Raw genomic sequence first — 22,837 nt, forward strand, 5'->3', positions numbered from 1 at the left:
GCTTTTATCATGAGAAAGTGTCAATGATGAATGTGTCAAGGTGATTCGGTGTCATGTATATATTCCTTGGAAGCATTGGTAGATGCCACTGGAATTTACAATACATTTTTATTTTCGGACGGTAACATTTATCAGACATTATTTTATTAGACGCTCGTTTGAAATAAAATATTTTTTTGGTCGAATTATATTATACACAATGATAAATGTTTACTTGGCAAAAGGTTTAGTCCGACGTACTAGATTACCATAATCCACCATATACCACAAATATTTCACAAACTTTAAAAAATAGCTTGACAAAAAATAAGGAAGCAACTAAAGAAACATAATTCATGAAATTGCAGTAACATTAGTTTAATAAACATCCCTCTAAAAAAACAGATTTTCTTTCACAAACATAATAAGTTAAGTGGCAGTATGTAAAGAAAAATTGCCGAATAAATTACGTAACAATCACTCGGGAGTTTTTTTTTACCGAATTGCTCGTCAACTAGCAAACAAAAACATTTTTCTCATATACGTGCCACTTTCAATGCAAGTTTCACAGTTCACACAACGTACCGCATGATTTTCTGTGTAATTTAATGCTTGCTATCAAAATACCTTAATTCTAAATGCATTGCTGTCCTGTTTATTTGGTAAATACAAACTGCCTAATAATTACTTTAATTCGATGCATCGGCAATGTACTTTAAACCTTTCTTACAAGATTGTTTACTATGTAATTATTCACTAATTCTCTATAGCAGATATGCATTACATGTACTCTTGACTTTTAATAAAATTGTATTCCATCCTTTCTTTTTTGTATACAATTGTGGTTATAGTGTAAGGGATCCTTGAACAGCCATAATTATGGTAGGAAACACTTCACATACAAAATCACGACTGAAATAATGCACGACTATTATTTGATTTGTAACCACTACCTTTGCAAAAAACAGGTATATTGTAGTCCACTGACTAGTAATAGCATGCAGTTCCTAACTCTGCAGTATTATGAAGGCCTAACACGGCCAACCAAGGCGGATATAATGACATCGGACAGTTTGGCTTCCCTTCAGAGGTAACAAAACTCACTCATCAATAACTCGACCTTAAAAGGAAGAAAAAAAACGACGTTTATGGCAATAACGCTTCTGTATGCATGTATAGGCTAAACTTATTTCGCGCCGTACCTAGCCAACCGTGCTAATCCGAGTATATGGGCGCTTTGGAGAAGAGTTACCAGGCAGTTAACCTTTATTTTAATTATTAGAGTTAATACAGGTGAGCAGCAGCAACACACTTTAAACATGACAGTGGCCTTCAAAAAATACAAAATGGACACCCAAAATTCTAGCCACCGCCTACTCACCCACTGAGGAGGTAAAGGTCGAGGTTACAGCCCTACAATTTCTTTCTCACGCCACTACTAACAGAAGGGCCTCCAACTAGTGGGAGCTCTAAAGACCTCCCAACTAGAGGATACTTGGGCACTCTTCCACAACTTGCCAGAAATATGGCAATAAGTGGGAGTACCCACAATTCACTTCCACACCACATGCGACCTTGTTGATCGACGAGCCGTGGTGAACCCAATTATACTGCTGTATTGCTTCCACTACCGTCCCGAAACAAACAAAAAATCGAATCGGCGTTTAGATTATTTGGCTGCTATAAATATTCACATAAGCCACTTATTTGTGCTCTCATTTGTGGTCAGGTCGCTTCTAGACAAGAACCTAATAGCTGGTAAGTTTTCTTTGTATATATATTTTTCAGTGATTTGCTTTACCTACATTTTGCACACCTATTGAGTTTTTGTACTCTTTGTTGCTGTAATATTCTGGCCCGCCCTTACTGGACATCGGTGAAAAAAAGCTTTATAAGCTCATCGGATTCCTCCAGTGTAAATAAATATTTCCGATTTTTATTGAGTCCAATGTTCCGACCACGACACCAACCACTGGGTAACACTCTGCTCATTTGTGAACGGCGACAAGTCAATGTGTGTAGATACCTGGACTCGGCAGCAAGCAGCTCGTCATAGTGGGCAGAACGCTGGTCATCATCTTGGCGGTATCGCAGGACGGTGGCGAAGCCTTTACTCACAAGGGCTTCGGCAATATTCCTGCAAAACATCCCAACGGTCCAAAATCAAACTGGGAAGGGGCGACAATCACAAATAGAAAGTCCAGCGTATAACGGAACAGCGGCCACAACGTTTAAGTTTTGCACGACAGCAAATTACAATAGAATAATTATTGACTTCATAATTGCTATTTGACATTTCATTGCCATACCCGACTAATCACAATTTTTTACCCAATTTTAAAACTGCTCAAAGAGAGACATTCCGTATATTGGTTAGGAAATCCTTTTTATCGTAATTATGATGATAGCACACTCAAGACGTGCACACAGAAAGAAGCAATTATTGCGCCAGAATCGCAGCAGCCATTCCACCATCGCTACAGGGTTCACAGAATGGTGATGCTGCAAAGAACATGATGCAATTAGTAATCATCTCATTTGCCTACAAGGGATCAGTTGCCTTGAATTTTTTAAAATGTAAAACACTTTGGAATCGATAATCTCGACAATTTTAAATACATTCTGGAGATGTTAACATTTGCATTTGCGATCACTTGTAATAAAACATAACCATTTTTCGACAATAATAATAAAAATAAAAGGGTCCTGATCAGCGTCAAGCTGTTTGCAACATGTTGGATTTATTAAAAACAATAAACATTACATTTCTTCCTCTGTCTTAGGATGAACACTTAAGATAATTATTTTCACGTGGGTGTCCTTAGTTTCCAGAGACAAATGAAGGACATAAACAAAAGTTATTCCTATCGTTAGTGAGCTTAGCAAGGAAATCATTAACGTGGCAATATATTACCCTTAACAGGCTGCACGTGTCAATGTAGCCTGGGTTGTTGTCACAAGGCAAGAGACATTTTATCTACGAGGGGAAAAAACCCACCATTATTCAAAAAGACAAACTGTAGCCGTTCCCATGTTAGTTACACGATCAGAAATCAATATCCTTGAATGCTACACTCTTGTAAAAATGATTGCTGCATGAACGCATGAACAGTGCAATGCCTCATCGAGGCTGGCTTTTAAGGCACGCATTTGTCTTTTTATTGTCCAATATGTGCAGAAGCACTGTCGAAGGCCTGCTGTGACGTCTGTTCCAACGCAGACGGAGAGGACACCACGTGATGATGTCAAGCCAACGATCCACGGCAAACAAAAATGGGCTTGAATGGATTCACACAGCACGTGTACCATTTCCCCCATCAGTACAAAAGTGTTGCCCTTCTGAAGAAGCCCCCAAAAAAACGGCAACTTTTGTCTAGAAATGATTCATGCGCTCCCAAGCGCAAATGATTTGTAGAGGGTGCCGTTAGCTGACACTTTATTAAAAATTCTACCCATATGGAGGTTTAATTCATCACAGTTAATAATGCATAAACTGAATTTAACCTCTCCGGATATAACAAAGAATCCTAACGGATTAAAAAAAAAGATTGTAACATTTAGGGACCTTTTCAGAGGGTTGGTATGATTTAATCAGGTCACGACTTACGAGCCTCAATAGACTAAGTGATGAATCTCTTATAGGAAGGTGGCCACAGCATGTGAGATAAAATATTCAACGTTTTTTGTATTTATTTCAATTACATTACAGATTTTAAATCTGAACCACAATATTTAAAAATGTGAAAATATTATGAATTTCAAAACTTGCACCAAGGTGGCCATTTTAACACATCTCTAGGATGCAAAATTAATAAACATTTTAATTTAGACCCCATAAAGAGACAATCAAAAGTAACCACCAATTTGGGCATATACATACGAATGAAAATTCTCCTCCGTAAAATGTCCATCAAGCACATGGAATAAATAGGCCAGATGGATTAGCCACAGGACAGGTACCTGAACATTTACGGGTTACACGACACGTTTAAATGTATTTGATGAGTAAACATAAAATTCCAAATAAATAAATAAAAAATAAACTTCACATTGTACATAATTTCTCTGCGAGATTCTGCGCTCAAATACATGAAGGACAACATTATAATACAAGCTCCATCAGTATCCCACTGGTCAGCAAATTAACTTAAAATGTTCTCGTACTTCGAACTCTTTCAAGGCATTGTAGCTATTACGCATCTGATGCCCCTTATTCCTCAATAACACACTTCCTGCTATAACACTCTCACTTTAAAACCCATGCACAGACGGTCGACAAGTCATGTCTACTACAGATGACCAATCGTGTTTAAAGCATGCTTCATTCTACTTCTTGGTCCACCTGAGATTGAGCTAATTTTAACAAAGAGGACACCCATCGATTCCAAAAGAGTTTGGTTGTAAGAGATGTATATACCCATAACTTAACCGACCGCAAGAAATCACCTAGAAAACTTTCTGGAACGGTACAGCTAATCAAACCTGAACACTGTATTATCATCCGAACAAAATTTAATTGCATCATATAGTTCTGATATTCATGAACTGTAAATCGCTCATCCCATGGCCTTTACAAAAACCCTGCATAAGAAATACTTATAAATAAAAGGTGCACTTTCTTCAAAACAGGTTTGCATTATTTCAACCACAGTGCAACAAACGAGGCTCTGTTTTGTATGAACGTGTATAAAATCAGCTCGTGACCACAGTCTATACAAAGGACGGAGCTACGGGGAGGGAAATCTAGCCAAACCCTGGGTACAAACCATCACTGCTGTTCACAGAAAAAGGAGGTTTTAAGTTCCATTACAGCTTTAACAAGAAATGGCATGAACACATAAAAGAATTGGCATGTAGGGAACAGCCTTTGGGCTAATCATTTTAAATGTAGAGAAAGAAGCAATTTTGAGATAGGGGTTCATATCCCTAACTGCCCACAATAATATTACTTAATAATAAGTCAAAGAAAACATTTCAACACACTTCAGTGTCCAATCCTATGGTCTATAATCTGTCTATATAACTTGTGTTTTACTTCAGTACACTGCACCAGTTAAACACCAAATCGTTATTCTTTGCTCAGAAATAATGTTTTTTTTATGAATGTGTTAACGGTTGTAAAAGGGCACCTGCAAAGGTTTTGAGAACAGGATGAATTTATAAAAATGCTTATTCATTATTATTGCTTTGAACATAATACGAAATTTATCAGAAAACGTATCTGGTAAGAGCCTGTCTTACAAGGCCTATCTGACAAGGCCTGAGCACAGGAGGTGCAGCTGCCAGTCATATTAGCAAATCAACCCATAGCACCTGGGTTTGTCTTGTGATCTCCTGCCAGTGAGCCTTCGACACTTAACGTCGCCTCAAGATCCACTTAGCCTGGAACAAACGCCGTGGTCACATCACTGCTTCTTAGTGGTGAACAGCGGTGTTTGTTGTCTTACAAGGTTTGCCACCGATTCTTCATGTACATTTTGGAGAGGCCTCGTGCTTCATTTAAAATAATACATTATACAGATTTGACTTAACTATCCATGGACTTTTATAATGGGAAAGCAATTTACTATGAGAAAATTACGTCTCTAGATATCAGGTACATAAAAAACACACACCGGGATATTTAAATGGGGTGGAAAGGTGGTATTGCTGGTTAGCACAATTACATTTTAAACTCAATGACCTGTGTACGATTCCCAGTGATGGATAACATCAGAGGCAAGTGGCATGTAAACTGGTCTTGGAACCCCTTCGCCAACCCACACCGATCAGCGTGAAAACCAATGACCGACATGGGTTGGGGAAGGCCTTCAAAAACCAGCGGTGGATTTACAGATCACTGCAAATTATTCATAAATCATTACATAATTGAGTCATGATATTGGTCGCAAAAGCCAACGTTTTGAACATAAAACAATGGTTATGAAAGTTTTAGTATGCAGGAAGGTTTGTTTAAATGACCAAGAAGCAGGCTCCAAGGTTGTTTCCCATAATTGTTTAAATGTTTGTTAGATAAACATCCCAAATTCCAATAGGACAATTTTACAAAAAAAATATTAAGATGCACCCTGCAATATTGAACCAGCATTAAAGCGTATACATGCATTTATAATCGGCCATGATACATTCACTGCTAAATGAAGGCCTCTCTAATTCGTTGCCATCTCTCATGGCCACAAAAATAGAATAATCCACCCGACACCTGCACACGACCTGACCTCGTTGCTCCATCTCCTTGGTGGACGTACTCTCGGATGTGTTCCATTCCTTGGCCGCCACTGCGTCATTAATCCTAGCCGTCACCCATCCCACATTTTACAAATGTCTCCTCACCAACCCTTTCTTTTCTTCATAGTTTGAATGGGTGCCACAGTGACGAGATGTTAAAAACCTCGCCTGGTATATTCCTTTGGGTCTTTCGGTAAAGCCACGTAGATAGAAGAAAAATTATAATAAACAATAAAAATATCACGACGTTTCGATCACAACACAAGCAATCGTCATCAGGTGAAAACATATAACGGGAGAGCTGCCGAGGCAGGCGTTATAAAGGTTTGAGATGGGTGTAGCCCAAGGGCCATAAGTGAAGTGGGCGGGGCTAGTGATGAAATTTGCATGTCAATGTAAGATCGGAGAGCTGGGCTACCTCCACGACGACGAAGCTGTGGAGGTGGCCATTGTATTGTGAGAGATTAGCATGTCAATGTAAGAAAAACGAACAACACGAAAACCACCGCCACATCGAGGAAAACGAGCAACTGTGGCTGTTACAGAGACATTTAGCCTGTTAATGTAAAGACATTTAAACTGGTGGCTTTACCAAAAACCCAAAGAATATGAATTCCTGCAGTCACGAAAGCTTTAAGTCAAGATCTCGCCTGGTATGTAAGAGATCGTGGGTTCGATCCTGACCCTGACGCCTGTATATTTGGAGTCTGTGCGTCTCTCTCCACGTGGTCAAGTGGATTTTTCTCCGGGTGCTCGGGTTTTTCCCTCCACATTTACAATCAACATGCATTTGGAGTATTTGGCTGCAACACATTTCCACACCATAAGTCACTTCGTTGAGCCATTATTTGTGGCCAGGTCGCTTCTGAAAAAGAGCTACATAGCTCAGTGGGCCTGACCTGGTAAAATAAAAAAATAGAATGGTGCAATTAGCCCGCATATCTTCTCTCCATTCCACGCGTTCCTTTTTCTGTCAATGTAATTCCAAGCATGCATCTCTCTCTCCATGCATACCAATGTGCCTAAAAAAGAACGTTTTTAATCAGCGCTCACTATCCGCTATGACATACACCATGAACTATAATGCATCATTTTGTGAATCAAATCGTGAAATCCAAATCACGAGAATTAATTTGCACCTGCGGAAGAAGCAAAATCTTCCCACCTGCAACCATCGCAGTGGAAATATATTTTGCAACTGCTAATGCCGATGCTTCTTGCTTTAATTACCAAAGAGCTGCTATTATTCAGCAGGTGAAAATCCCTAAGTCATTCCAGCTGAACGTGGAAAGTATAATTTTCTATTCACACCACAGTTGGCATGCAGGTAATGTTTCATCATCGCGTTATCTTTTTTTATGAAAGGCAAATTTTAAATTCAGCGCAAGAGGCTCGAATTCTACATTTTAATTACACCCGCTGAGGTTCACACAAAACTACAGCACGTAAGCACCGAAAAAGTGCAACACCACAACGGTTAATAGCTAAGCCCGTTGCTTTTACAGATACTGCGTAATAGGCAGCCACGAACCTTTTTGTAGTGAACATCTTGTTTCCTTACGATGCTCTTACAGGGGAACATATTGTTCTCAAGAGCACTTCCCAGCTTTTAAAAGTTCCCTGTAGTGGAGGATATGCCTCTACCGTCCGTTTTTTTTTCTTTTGTAAAATAGCAACGAGCCCACGTAGGCGGCGCTCGGTATTTGCGATAGTCTTGACAGCCGTCACCGTGTCCCTTCATCTCCATTATATATGCCACGTATCATGAAACCGTGATATTAAAGGTGTGCAAACTAACACTTACGACTTTATTTTTCGACACCGTTAACCCTTTTGATTTGGCATAAAAGCACAATTTGCATGTATAAAGCATCTCGATACAATGGTATCTCTCAAGAGGCTATGCAGTGACAGGAATATTAGGTGGGAGTTATCATGAAAGGAGGATAAACACAAGGCAGCTGGGCAGCAAGGGAGGAGAGAAAGGGGTCATAATTAATTGATGTGAAGAAGAACGATTGCATACGGTACAGTCAAATTACAACAGAAGACACACAGAGTCGTGTATGGTGCAAATGTTTCAGAGGGATGGCAAAGAACAATAGTGCATGCAGTCTGACTGTCCGTCAGTTTCAATATGCATAACACACACCGTACATATGTTTGATTGCGTATGTATATGAAACATATACACTTTGCACATGAATATAAACACGTGAACTGTGTGTGTGCTCGTTACAAAATATGCTTACTGGCCAAGTACGTCCTCACCATTAACACAACTGGGGAAAAAAGTATAGAATCAATTTTTCACGGCCTTATGTCAATCCATCGCTGGATGAAGGCCTCCCCGATTCTGTGTTGGTTACAGAGGTTGCTTGTTGTTTTGCCACGCTGGTCAGTGGAGCGGGGGAGGGTTGGTGACGGTGGGAAGGGCCCAGGAAAGATGTAATTATCACTCGCCACTGAAGTCGCCATGGTCGGGAGTCGAACTCGAGTGTCTGGGTTCATAGTGCAGTGCGCTTTTCACTGTGCCACTGCTTCCCCCAATATAAAAAAACACCTTAAAACAATGTATAAAATCAGTGGTTATATTCATAAAACGCACCGCATAACCAATATATTTCAAGCACCGCATAATTTTACACAAGCTACACGGTTTGAAATTAAAACCTAAACATGGTTTGAAGCAAAATTAATCGTTTGAACCACTGATAGCTTTCACATTTGTCACTGAGTTAAACACAATACGACCAAATATCAACTTGGCCGAGCTATGTAATCACTGAAGTCAAAGCCCTGGACAATTTTTTGTTCGACTCCTTCGTCACTAGGATTTGATTTATTGCCAAAAACCTCTTGCCCTCTTCCCAACAACAAAAAAACCACCACCCAAAAAACAAGGCTTTTGCACCTTTTCACCGTCTCCTTACACATCATAAATCTTCACACTTATTACACAGCCATTGGTCATCGGGCCAGCCTACTTGCTCCCCCCTAAAGTTCTTCTCCTGAACAGGATTTCCCGATGGAATTGCCACATCACGTTACTCATCAAGCACCCACAGTTGTGAACCGGGGGAACCATGGACAAGGGGGGGGGGCACATATCCCGGAGAAGCATTAAAAAATCGCGACGCCAACACGCGACGGGCACGCGGATTCTACACAGTGTGTTTCAGTTTCACACGTGGTAGGCTTTCGCGACCGATATTATCCATAAGAGGTTTTGTTTTGGGTTAGATCAATTGTGGATAATCGCCAAATACGGCTGGTTCCAGCAAAACGTCGTACTGGAATTGTAAATGTTGTGGGCTTACTCTCGAACACACAGGTGTGCTGAACTAGTAATTAATTGGCATGTTCCGTTTACGAGGCAAACCTTACTAATTGGCTGTGCCAGGTGGTGGTGGGTTTAATGACACATTTATATATTTTCACGATCTAACCCAAAAAAAGCTCTATTATGGATACCTGTGTTTCGTCTTCTCTCTCATATTCGGAAGCCACTGGGAGCTATATGCACTTTAAAATTTCGATTGAAAATTCAATTTATTTAGAACTGACTTTTATGTCTAGTTTGTTGTCCTTCATCCCACACGTTCGTTTTGCGTAGTTGGCTACATGCCATTCAAAAGAAGTTTCACATACGTACATGTGAGCGTGACCAAAAATGAAAAACAAAATCTGCTCTTAAAGACAAATACTAAGCTGAAAGCCAACCCCTCCAAATAACTAAATATTAAAATTCTGAACAGTGTATCCATCAGATTGAAATGTAATACAAATGCTTGTAATGCTTTAATAGATATACATCTCTGTGCAGCATTAAGCACTTTAAAAATAACACCATTTATTTGCCGGTTTAGGCGATGAATATAATACGTGATAATTTCTTGGCAAATGCAACGGCGCGCTCAGCTTTCCGCACTTTTAATTAGGCAGAAATATGAAGCCATCAACAGGGCGGCACTGGGGGTCAAAAGCATCGCTGGTACACACCGAGCTGATGTCGGAAAATTTCTTCACGTGGCAATGCATTTGCACAGCCACAGCCTCGAGGCCAATCATGCGTATGATTGATACATAGCAAACACACTCCTTCCCCCCCCCCATACACGTAGCAGCTCAATATTACCCACAGCCTCCTCTGGAGAGCAGAGCCTGGCCGATGCATTCCTAATGTAAGCAACCAGAAGCCCCAGAAGCCGCGCATCTTGGATAGAAAACTAAAGCCTTGGGGAAACGTTTCAAGAGAAATCTACCCAGCGCATTGCCTTGCCAAATACTCCCACAACGTTTTAACATGCAAGAAGAAACATTCAAGGGAACCCACCTGCACCAAAATCTTAGATTAGATCTACTTCAAAAAGATAAATTAGTCTATTTATGAGTTCCAACTTTCTCTCTTGAATCAATTCTCAAAAAATATTTAGGTCCCACTTTGAATATTCCACAATAATTGAGAGAAACGAGCACTGTGGGGTGATCAAAAGGTACAGGACGGCCGGTTTAATCCGCACACGCAAATCTCCAACGGGAACATGCAATTATTAAATCTACACCGCTAAATAAAAGAGCCAACAATTTTAAAATGCTGCAGCCACCGCAATAGCCAAGGACCCATCTTGCTCCCGGCAGAAGCAAAAGCCGGTGCGGGCTGACTTTCATGGACCACCGAGTGAGGGATTTAAAAACCAACACTGCACAAGGGTGGGTGGGTGGGGGGGGGGGAACGACAACACAACGGAGTCATTGTCGGGAGGGTGCCTATGAACATCGGTCCGTGCGAGCACTCGCACTCCATCGCAGACACTTTATCACAGGTGCTGGGAATGGTCAAGGCAAATTCCAACATAAAGGGGCGTAGTGGCCGAGAGCTGTGTTGCTCCAGCTTCAGAGCTGTGTTGCTGTGCACAATATAAAAGTGAGGGGGGGGCCGTCTGGGGAGGGGGGGTGGGGAAGTGTTGCCGACATGAGAATAATTTATCATTTAAAGTGAGCAATTTAATACAGAAATTTATCTCATTTAGGGAGCAAAATACTTCCACATCATTGTTGCTCAATAATTGGCAGTGCATGTTGAGGCAGTTGTTGTTGTTTACAACGATGATGATGTTGATGATGCCTGGCTCGAGGCACGGAAAATGCCGATCTTTGTCAATTTTTGGCAAAAACTTTTACCCGTGTCGGCTTCCAGCCGAAGATGCTCGCCAGAGCTGTTGCCTGTAACACGCCTTTCAAAACAAAGTTAGCTAAGGATTGCTCATTTATATTACATGAAGAAGGATTGTTGGCCTCAAATGGTGGCTGAGAAAACAACAGGGTTTATCAAATTAGCGCACATCCGTGTTTCTAAAGCTGAAGGTCAGAGCTAAATTGAAGTTAACATCCAGCTGACCGCATAAATCCTGAATGATCCTTAAAGAGCAGTGTCACCATACTTAATTATCTCGCACAGGGAAAGGGCCGCAGAGAAGAGCCAACGCCGCGCTCACAGTTCGCGTGCGACGCAGCACGAGGTCCCCAACGCAGGACTTGCGCTGGAGCGCAGCCGACGGCTGCAAAGAGAATTGGATCCCAGGCCCCCCACTTACACTCCGCCGATTGTAATGGTGGCGCACGTCCGCTCGGTGAAGGCTGGCGTGGAGTCCGTGGCAGCCGACGCAGCCCGAATGTAGTCCACAGAAATGTTCACCTACGCGCGCACGCAACAACAGCAGCAGCAGCCGCAGCCCACAGCGGCCACAGCAGAAAGTAGAACACAGTTCATAAAAGTGTGTTTGTGCAGAACATTCTAGGCAGGCTACTTTCAATAACCGAGAAAGATAGTCCACCCACATGCAATAACGTATTATTTTTGGGGGTGCTACTGTGGAGCGCAATTGTCCAAGTGTTTCTGTGTCCCGCTTTATTTCACAATAGTTTTTCATTGTAATACAGACAAGTGATTTACACTGGACAATTCAATAAAGTTTCACTGTGGTTCGATGCATCCCTGCACCAGTGTAAATAACAACAGACACATCCCATGGGTCATGTAAATGTAATTTCTTGATGTAATCTCTTCCTTTTTCAGGATGAATCGTTGTATAGCTGGCAGAATGCTGTGGATTCCTGATGAAAATAGTTCCTCTTGGTGCTGTCAGAATGCTGGGAAAGCCTTTAAAGGTCATTTTTACTCTGAAAATATTGTCCTTAGCGGTTGTCCTTCAGTTTGGGGAGAGAAATGAAAATCCATCGGTGTGACGTTTGGGCTAAAAGATGGGTGGAAGAAGACTGTCTGTGCGCAAATGCATGTTTACAAGCAACCCAAAAGGGCTCCACATAAAAGCCTCCTAGCACTGACCTTGTAGAATTTCAAATTGCCATGAATATCTACAGGACCAACATTTCGATTTTCACAGACCCAAACCTACGTACACCCATAGATATGTTCTGGAATTAAGTGTTTTGTTTAAATGTGCAATTCAAGTTTGTGTCCGTCAGGAGCGTCGGACACCTGTCCAACATAAGCACAATTACACGCTCTTCTTGGCATCATTGAATTAGTCTCATCACTTGACGTATTCTACAAAATGCTGCCAACAGCTCTTGGTGCATGCACTATAAACGCATCAATAATAAGAAGCATTTTCAACCCTTTGTTAATTCACTGCTGGATAAAGACATCCTTTTCCGTATTTGTCATTGGGGGCTGTGAACCACGCTTTGCCACACCGGTCAACGCGCGTTGGTGAAGGGAGAGAGCTTCAGAACCAGTTCAAATCTCACTCACAACTGATGTTAGCCAAAGCCGAGAACAGAACTCAGGTCACTGGTTTTATTGCACAATGCACTAGCCAAGGCACCACTGCGCGGCCACTGCTCGTAAGTGCTGCGATTGCATCATAAACGTGGGTTCATGGTCAAATATTCTCAACGCTCGTGTAAAATAAACCAAACAATATTAAAAATGTGTACTTTATAAGGTCCAAGAGGGCACGTACATCTCTTCCAATATCGTGACTAAGGCAGACAACAATCCATTAAAACGTTCTCACATACACAAATTACGTCAACTTTTATATGACATAAAATGTATACTTTTTTTTTTACTCTGTTTAGTAGGCTGCAATAATGTGCAACTTGTTTAAGGAATTGATCAGTGTTATTCAGTTTGTTAATTTCCTAAACGTCTCCAATATAGTTTTGGCAAATAATCCCAAAGACCCGCGTGGCATTGGGAGGCCCTGATCCAGCAGAGCGAGCGACGTACGTACTTAGGAGCCATGCTCAGGGCTCCTTTTTTGCTTCTCGAGCTGAACCGCTCGATAATGAACTGTTGCATTTTTTCGCTGCTTGAAGTCTTTTAATTTTATTACATTACACATGAGACTGAGCACGTGACTTTTTGTTCAATGTATTTTTTTCAAAGCATATTAATTCAAATGACATGGACTTTTACACAATGAGCACAAAAGAGAGTCTCAATGTATTCCACAGGAGTATTATAACCTCAAATGTTTGCTGATAATAGCGCATATGACCAGGATTTCATGCGATTATAATCATCATAAATATTCATACACAAATGGAAGAATTAATCATAAATACATTTCCCAAACCGGCTACCTACCTCCATGCAACTTACTATTTCGGCACCTTCCCAAACGGAGAATTTTAATGACCTTCAGACAGCTGTCTCGAAAAATGTCTAACATTACCAAAATAAATTATTTTCACTCGGCCCACAGATTGACCTACAGATGGGACGAGTGCGCCCAGAAGATAGGCAATTACACAGAAAAATTAAACGCAAACAACAAACACCAAATGTGTTTTGAGGGCTTTATCTACACTGTGCGCGGAACATTTTGTAACTAGAAAAAATATACATAAATATATCATCTTCCTTTTCTTATACAATAAAAAATGTATTAGCATGATGACTAAACAACCATGCATGTTGCTTCACACAATTCCCATTTGGTCTATTAATAAGTACCAAAAAAACAACCAATCATTTCAATACCCATTCATTAATTATACATTCCATGCAATATCTCCATTGCCTTTTTAAAATGCTAGTGGCTTCCCCGCATCCGTATGCAGTCCGTGTCTGTATAATGTATTAATTCAAGATTATTGTTCTTCTTTATGCACACAATCCCAGTGACACCATTGCTACACTAACACGGCTGCTGAAAAATATTCTCCTTGGCCAAACAATTTTATACACTGGATCACAGAATTAATTTTTGCAGTGTCAATGTGTATATTTATCACATCGCACAATCAAAGGTCACTTAATAACTCTAAGGCCACAATATTTATGTTTCCGTATAATCTGTATGGCATAAGCACATTAAAATTGACAAATCGTTTAGGTGTTTTATCAAGGTTTTTTTATGCAAATTGAAACCTGTGTCAGGACGTACGATTTCATCTCTTTCATTTTCAAGATTTTCTGTGTACAGAGCAGCACGAAAAAACGCTGAATCATAATCAAACGATGAATGTTTCAATGTTCGGTATGTTACAAACTCAGTATTTTGATATGCCAAGAGCACTTTAGGCATAATTATGCACCGATATCTTAAGCTGTATTTCATATTAATGCTATCATTAAACAAGACTGGGAATTTTGCCTTTTTTATTTATATGATATTGATAGACGTGAAAGAAAAACGACTGTACGTCAATCTCAATCATCAGGCCATCAATACTCAATTACGCCAACTGTTTGTGCCTTGCTTGGGCTTTGGTGCGTGGAAATACACGGCAGGCGACATAGCCCATAGTAACAACAAACCCACCTGGCACTCTGATGTCACACTATGCATACATTAACCCAGGGAAGCACGGCAAACAACTATTTATTTCAAGACTGCAACAACAAAACTATTTTTTTACTCATTATTTGTCGTATGAAAAAATGCTTACTTCTTCTGCAGCTTGGCACACTCGTTTTAAAAACATTGAAACTGTAAGATAAAACTACATCCACTTATTTACGCCGGAGGTGTATGAACATAAGATGTGAAATGCGTAACATTTCCAGAAAAGCAATTTTAAAATTCACCAAGATCAGGCTTTAAGCTCTTTCTTTATTGTGAGGCCTCAAAAATGGCATCCCTGGTCCAACCTCCATTTTAAACTCCATTTTAGCCCGATAGCTTATCACTTCCAAACATCTGGATGCATTAACTAACAGCAACTTTCAGCAATAACAATGTTAGCTTGGGAATATTGTAGTATAAAAAGGATAATGCAAACACCAGCTCTGAATGCTTATATACGATATTTTAGAGTAATTTTAGTTGAGTGAAATATAGTGCATACATAAATTATACAAATAGAGTTACGGCTAGCCTAGTTAATATACCTGCCAGACAGCTCACCATCCTTGCTCCCCATCTGCCTGCCAAAGTTGTGCCGTTTCATTTTGAGCGAGATTAATTTTCTTGCATTGCGCATATAGCTATTTTCATTTGACATCTCCCTCCGCCCTGATGTGTTGAGTCTGCACTTTGGGGGGGAAATGTCATGGCAGCAGAAAGGTTCTTCAAAGAAAGTTCATTTATTGGTCAATCACCTTGTTAGCAAGGTTGGCAACCAAAATGGGCCTCGCAGCAAAGGCTACAACAATGAAACAAACCAAGGTGACAAAAACGACCAATGTTTTCTCACCATCTGAAAAATGGATGTGGGGTGGTTTTTGGGGGGGTTATGATATGCTGTATGCATACTGTAGACACTCCATAATAGTTTTTTTTTGGGTTAGATCGTACAAATATAAATGTGTCGTTAAACCTGCCACCACCTGACAGCCAATTAGTAAGGTTTGTTCACGTAAACAAAACGTGCAAATTCGTTACGAGTTCAGCACACCGGTGTGTTGGAGAGCAAACCCACAACATTTACAATTCGAGTACGACATTTCGCCAGTAATTACAACTAGCATCACGAAGGCGGACAGTCAGAGCTGTAGAGAAATCCTCTTGCTTCGGTCTTAAATAGAGAGGATAAATGTGATGTCATCACTTGTGAGCCAATCAGGTGCGAAGGCCAGGGGGAGGGTTAACGTATTACAATGGACATCCATTACCGGTTGGGTTCTTCATAGGGTAATCAACTTAAATAATGCATGCACGCCATGCCTGTACATCCTGCTGTTTTTGAGTAAAGAAATCGCAATACCTGTAGTCTGCTCACAGGCTGTCCGCCTGATGATGCTAGTTGTAATTACTAGTTTGTAATTCCTGGCGAAATGTCGTACTCGAATTGTCAATGTAAATGTTGTGGGTAACAAACCTTACTAATTGGCTGTGTCGGGCAGTGGTGGGTTTAACAACACATTTATATTTACACAATCTGACCCAAAAACCTCGATAAAACTGTACACATACTGTACGTAATGTTCATTTACCCTGGAAAGCCTCACCGAGTCTCAAGACAATGTCTTCAGGAGTGCTGCATTGGGACATTTAACAGGCTCCCTTTAACAAGTTGTTTTTACGAAGAAAACACAAGGCACTCGCAGAAAGCCCACGAACACAAGAATATAACTCAAAGGGTACTTAACTTTCGGACCCACGCACACGGGTCACAAACCCGATTTCTGTCCTGCCATATCTAGCTAATTCTGCTTTGAATTTTTTTTTTAAATACGAGCAAAGAATCTGAAATGGCTTATTATAGAATCAAATATTGATATGTAATATTTTGAATCATACATATATAATTACTTCAGGCATTAGCTAAAGGTCATAATATTTTTTCTTGTGGAAGGAAGGAAAGAGTCAATATTTTTCCCACCTTATCTTGCAAGGTATGATAATTTTAATCCAAGGCAAAACGAATCCTGTTGATACTATTCCGGAACTAATTTGAGACTAATTGATAACGCAGCAGTAGCAGCAACTATATTGCACATGTATGTACATGTACTTTTCTATTCTTTCGCAAGACATCTAAAACGCACAAATATCTTCTTCTTTGTTTTAAAGGCCTAAAAGTAGCAGCCTCATTTACTGCACCACCGCTAATGCCAGTTCCCTTTTTAAAGTGCTGATTGGACCAGAATATAATTAGAAGAGGCCAGACTTGAGTAGGAGAAACGTTTGTTATGGTGGCCCCCTGCCAACTCCCAGCTGGTCTTCAGCAGTGTTGATGGATGGCACAGGGCCATGCTGAGCTGCATCTCTTGTTCTCGATATCAGCCTCCACGACACACGTTATACCCCCGTCCATTCCAAACAATGTACTTTAAGCGAAGAGTACTCTAATCTTGTGTGCAAAAAAGTAGAACTTTCGCGGGAAAAAGTGTGGCCAAGCATGCCTGTACGTGATTATACTTTACGACAAAAATACAAAGCTGTCATTCTGACCGTGCATGTTGCACAGTATGGTGCAATTTACCTGTGCATATATATAGCTGCATCTGCAAGTACTGCAGTGCAAGAACGTATCTAAGGTGGGGATATATTGCCGTATGGGATTTACTAATTCGGTGCGCCAAAGTCTTGTGAATATTAACAACCCATAACGGTGTGCGCAGAGTAAATAATTTAGATGTGCTCTGTTAAAATTAGTGTGTTTCAGGGGATGGCACAACAAATGGTAGTGCCGAAGTAAACCATGAGAAAAAACACGGCCTCATCATGCCAAACGAGCAGCAAAACACGCAAGGACTGAGAACCCCCATCCGCTACTGACTTGACACTATTGCAGTAGTCCCCATGACATAAGAGCAGTCTGTTGTTAAGCCACCAAAATGGAGCTCTGGCCGAGTAAAAATACAACATACAAAAAAATATTCGGAGCAGGATGAAAGGCGACAAAATAATGTTTTTATTATATATCAATTGGATCAACCTCATCGGAAATAACGTGAGACCGTGGCGGTATTTTGTACAAGTAAAAATGGCAATGTTCAGAGCTGCACACACAGCTCTTCTTACCAGAATAAATCTGAAATTGATTCGCGCTTTTACACTGGCCAGTCGTGATAGGTGGTGTATCCAACCCAATGCAATTCACCAACTGACTTGCAGCTGGTGCTGATTGCACAGACATAACATCTGCTGAAAATAATGTGTCCTACATGACAGCTACCTTGCCCCAGAATAAAACCATGGCTTGTACAATTGTGAGCCCATACAGCCGTATATATATAAATGTAAAAAAGCTGCTTCTTCCACCCCCCCCCCCCACAGATCGCACAATGACTGTGAGTTCAAAATGATTGCTGTGTTCATGTACAAGTATGCAGTATACGTAATGGCGCACTACGCACAGGAACACACGGTACCTCTGCTCAGTACATTAGTATGCAAGAAATGTAGCAGACACTTGCCTTCTTTCCAATGAGCTTCTTCCGGAGAAATTCTCGAGCTTCAAACATGTAAGGAATGTCATACAGAGGACGTAGCCTTCTGTTCTTGTCCTGTATTAACAATCACACACATGCAAAAAAGAAAAAAATCTTTATTTATTACAAAATGAGACCATTCATCATACACATACAGGCTGACTGTGGACATGCAGTTTGTGTACAATGTCAATTTGCAGAATATAATTCTGACAATTACTAATCTGATCGAGGCACATTAGCATTAATTTGCAATACACTCGAGAATGACAACTGGCACAAGAAGAGCTTTCAAATAGCGTACACAATCTTACTGTCAGATGTGCTCCGTATTCGCTTAACAATTCACTGAACTTTAATGTCAAGCACTCAGTCTTTGAGCTGAGTAAGTGATCACACAGGTGTGATCTGGTTGCCAAAATGCACCATTATGTTGTTGTCTGCTAAAACAATGCACAAGTGGCCAAAAACGTCAATTCCGAATGACACGAAAAACTGCCAATGCTATTGAACAATCTTTGAACAAAAATTTGCTAAAAGCTTTGCAAGTGCCATCAAATACAATTACAATGACACAAATACGCATATCCTCGATAAACAGTGCAACAAAAATAAAATGTTGGTATTTCACACAGAAAAGTAACGATTTTAATATTAAGGTATAATAAATTATAAATAATTTTCCTACTGTATTAAAAAAATTGTAATATAAGCAAAATGACCAAATTTTTATTTAGTGAAATGCTACATTTTAAAACAAGATTTATTATTGCCGATAATAACCACATACACTATACACTGACATTTTGTTTAAAGTCACTTAAACTAATTTTTATAAATAACTTAAACTCTTGAAGAGTTAGACATTTTGAAGCAAAAATTTTAATCACCTCCATCAACATGAGTGAACATAAAATCAGTTAATGCCTCTTATTCAGCTCTGTACAATGCAGCCATACAAAAAAAAACAATTTTCTTTCATCGTTAGCGGAACACCTGATGATTTGCCGAATTTAATGCCGTAATTCAGCAAGTCGGGTGCCCCGAGCATTTGCACTAAAGTCATGCGGAACCGTGACGGTGGAAAACGTGAAGCGGTTGATGCCAAAAAGGCTTCAAAAGGCTTCAGTGAAGCTGCAGTGGCAACAATGGGGTAAAAATGCATTATATTACTCAGAATTTTTTAATTTTAACTGTTTTGCACCTAGATGGCTCCAAGTGGCTTAAATTCCAATGGATTGTCCACTACGAAACATATGACACTGCTTTGTGACGTGGTTAACTTTACAAAAGCCTCAAGCCATCAGGGCATGACACCTCGAGTCAGCAGTGGCCCCTTTACAAGTCATTAGTCAGTCGTGCCAAAGAAGATTAGTTTGTACCTGGATCACCAATTTGGGGGGCAAAGAACTGATGTGGGGGAAGGGGGGGCGCGGGGGGGGGGGTTAAATCACTGGTTCAGTGGTCAGTACACTGTGCTATGAACCCAACGTCCTAACTTTGATTTCCCTGCAGTGGCTAATGCGAGTTGGGGGGGAGGGGGGTGTGGTGGGGGGGCAGCGAGGGGAAGTGCGGGTTGGGGGGGGAGTTGGGGGGATGCGTGGGAGGGAAGTACGGATGGAGAGTCACATCCGAAGGACAAGCGTGCAGCTAGTTTAACGCAAACTCAACCGAAATCCCTTTTGCACATTTTTATAAAATCAGGCTACAATTATGAATAAGTGTTTAAAACAACAATAAAAATACACGTCCATAAATAATTCGCACTGTGCTGTGCCCCATTTGCCACACAAATTACTTACGACTGGAGACAATGTACCAGACTGACACATTCATTAAGGATATGACCAAATCACCGATCTCATCAGATCTCAAAAATGAAAGCACGTTTCAGCCTGGTTAGTATTTACTTGGATGACCACCATGCACAAACATGTTTCCATAGGGCTGCAAGAGCAACGTTCTGACTGTAAAATGCATTTTTGTGCCATACTTCTGAGCCCCCGCATCTCTACTTAAACCGCACTGACCAAATGGTAAAGTATGGTACATTAGCCGTGAGCAGAATACAAACTCAGGTTGACAGGCCTCACAGTGCAATGCATGCACTGCTTCCGCACAGTAGATATATAACAGGATAATGTACTAAACCCAAACAAACCATGCTTTACCCAGCGGTGTCTCATACCTCATCACGCCACATCACTATCACCACACACACCGATGCCCCCGCACGAGCAGCTGAAGAGTTCATCATGATAGATAACGGAATCTGCGCGTAACAGCACTTTCTTGCTCCAAAGAATATTCCCCATTTTTGAAAGTGCACACACACACAAGCAAAGCTGTCCAGACACTGCAAAGATGCGGGATGTCTGGTGAGTGCTGGGTTCATGCGCGCGCGTGACGGACGGTGTGCGGGAGTAGCCCGCTGTGCCGAGTGCCACTGTCCTGCGATCACCGAGCGTTTACGTTCGGATTGGCTTCTACCAAATCGACTCTGCTTACTTTGTAACGGAGTACCTTTGGTACCGTGTGCCAACTTCCACACCACGGAAACTAAGGCAGCCCCTCCCCCAATGCACCATGCCAAACCAAAACGAGCGCTCGCGAACAGCGCTCTCACCAGCAGCGCACAATATTTGTAAAAGGAGATATGTAGGAGCAAGCCCTGCAATTGCTTGCTTATTGCTTGCTCACACCACTGCTGACAGATGAACCTCCTCTTGAGAAAGTTCTAAAGCCCCCCCCCCCCCCACCCCCAAGTGTATTTTGGCCTCCTCTTCCACACTAGCCACAAATCTTTGGAAATGTGGGGTTACCCATAATTTACCTGACCACACCTGACATGTCAATCGACTGTAGGGGACGCATTTATACTTCTGTTGGGTGAAAAGAATCAGGAAGATTAAAGGAATTTTCCGATTGCTTCGACTGGGCACTGGGATATATAACTTGTGGCCTCTACATTGTAGGATCAGTGTTATGACCATTATACAAACACAAGATTCCAGGGGATTTGTAAATATTTACATAAACGTACTTGATGCACATGCGTATGTGCGTATGTATATGCTTTTTGAAACATTTCATTGACCGTATTTACTTCCAAGTGAAATCTAATGGTCAAACAAGAAGGTACTTTCACACGTGTCATATTATCTCAGTAGCAAAGATCAGAGTCCATTTCAAATCGCATGGCAGGGGCTGTGTCAAGGGCCAACTGCAGTTGCGGGTCAAAATGCTTCTAACACCCATCTCACGCAGGGCCTCCTCACCTGCCCTCCTCCTTCCTCCATCCTGGGCGGACGAATGCTCGAGAGGTGGATCGTCTTGAACTCTGCCGCATTGGTCTTCACCACAATGGCATCCGCATTTAGGATTTGCACCACCTGCACAAAAAGCCAAAATAGCGTTGGGGTACATCAGTTAGCGATTGTTTCGGTTTCATGGCATCACAATACATGCACCAGGATGCACCACGCAAGCACAATAAAGCACGCCACCATCCACAGCAGGCAACTACAGAATAGGGGCCCTCCTGAGAACCATTTATCAGAATAAAATGCAATCCGTATGCCAAAGAAAAGGAACTGTATACAAGAGGTGTTAATCACACTTTTTAAAATTATACTTTAATGCAGCTAAAGCAACTTGCATTTTGGCTCATCCTGAAGCACCACGTGATAATCTCCCCGCATTAAATAACGCTACATTAGTAGGAGTCATTACATTTACGAGATAGAAAGTATCAAGCCAAAGCATATTCTTTAATTTTAAAATGCAATTCGAAAGCTATGTTGAAAATCTTTACTCTAAGCGTGTGCCTTAGCAGCAAACAGTATCAGGCTGAACTGGCACATGCATCGGTGTTATAAATTAATAACCTAAGTTCACAATTCAATTAGTTGCATCGATAATTCACTGGAACGTATACTTGCTGATAATCATTTCCACTCGTTAAATGGCAAAAGAACAGTTAACAATTGTTAAAACGTGTAACTTGTTTTAACACCAAAATATGTATTTAAATTCTCACAGAGCAGAGTGGTAACACTTTTTGGAAAATGTAGTTGGCTGTGAAACTGGCTTAAAATGCAACTTCAACTAGTCAAGACAGTGTCTCGTGAATGCATTTAGGTAAATAAATAAGATTGGGTAATTTAAGAACATTGGTCTGCATAGTCAAATTAAGTTAAGTTGACATGGTGCAGTCTCATTCATTTATACTTGCCACAGTGGAGCTGAAGCGTCACAATGATAGATTGCTGTGGC

General features: G+C 40.9%; 1 protein-coding gene across 1 annotated transcript in view; it reads right to left on the reverse strand.

The window, feature by feature from the left end:
* SND1 (staphylococcal nuclease and tudor domain containing 1) overlaps positions 1-22,837 on the reverse strand; it is a 219,741-nt gene that overhangs the window by 146,393 nt on the left and 50,511 nt on the right. The window contains exons 10-13 of the mRNA XM_078859092.1: positions 21,841-21,954; positions 18,548-18,637; positions 11,805-11,905; positions 2,006-2,116 (exon numbers count right to left, since the gene is read on the reverse strand). Of these exons, the coding sequence (XP_078715218.1) occupies positions 2,006-2,116; positions 11,805-11,905; positions 18,548-18,637; positions 21,841-21,954 (416 nt within the window). The remainder of the gene's footprint in view (positions 1-2,005; positions 2,117-11,804; positions 11,906-18,547; positions 18,638-21,840; positions 21,955-22,837) is intronic.

Source organism: Lampetra fluviatilis, chromosome 8, assembly GCF_964198595.1.
Source record: "Lampetra fluviatilis chromosome 8, kcLamFluv1.1, whole genome shotgun sequence".
Taxonomy (NCBI): Eukaryota; Metazoa; Chordata; class Hyperoartia; order Petromyzontiformes; family Petromyzontidae; genus Lampetra; species Lampetra fluviatilis.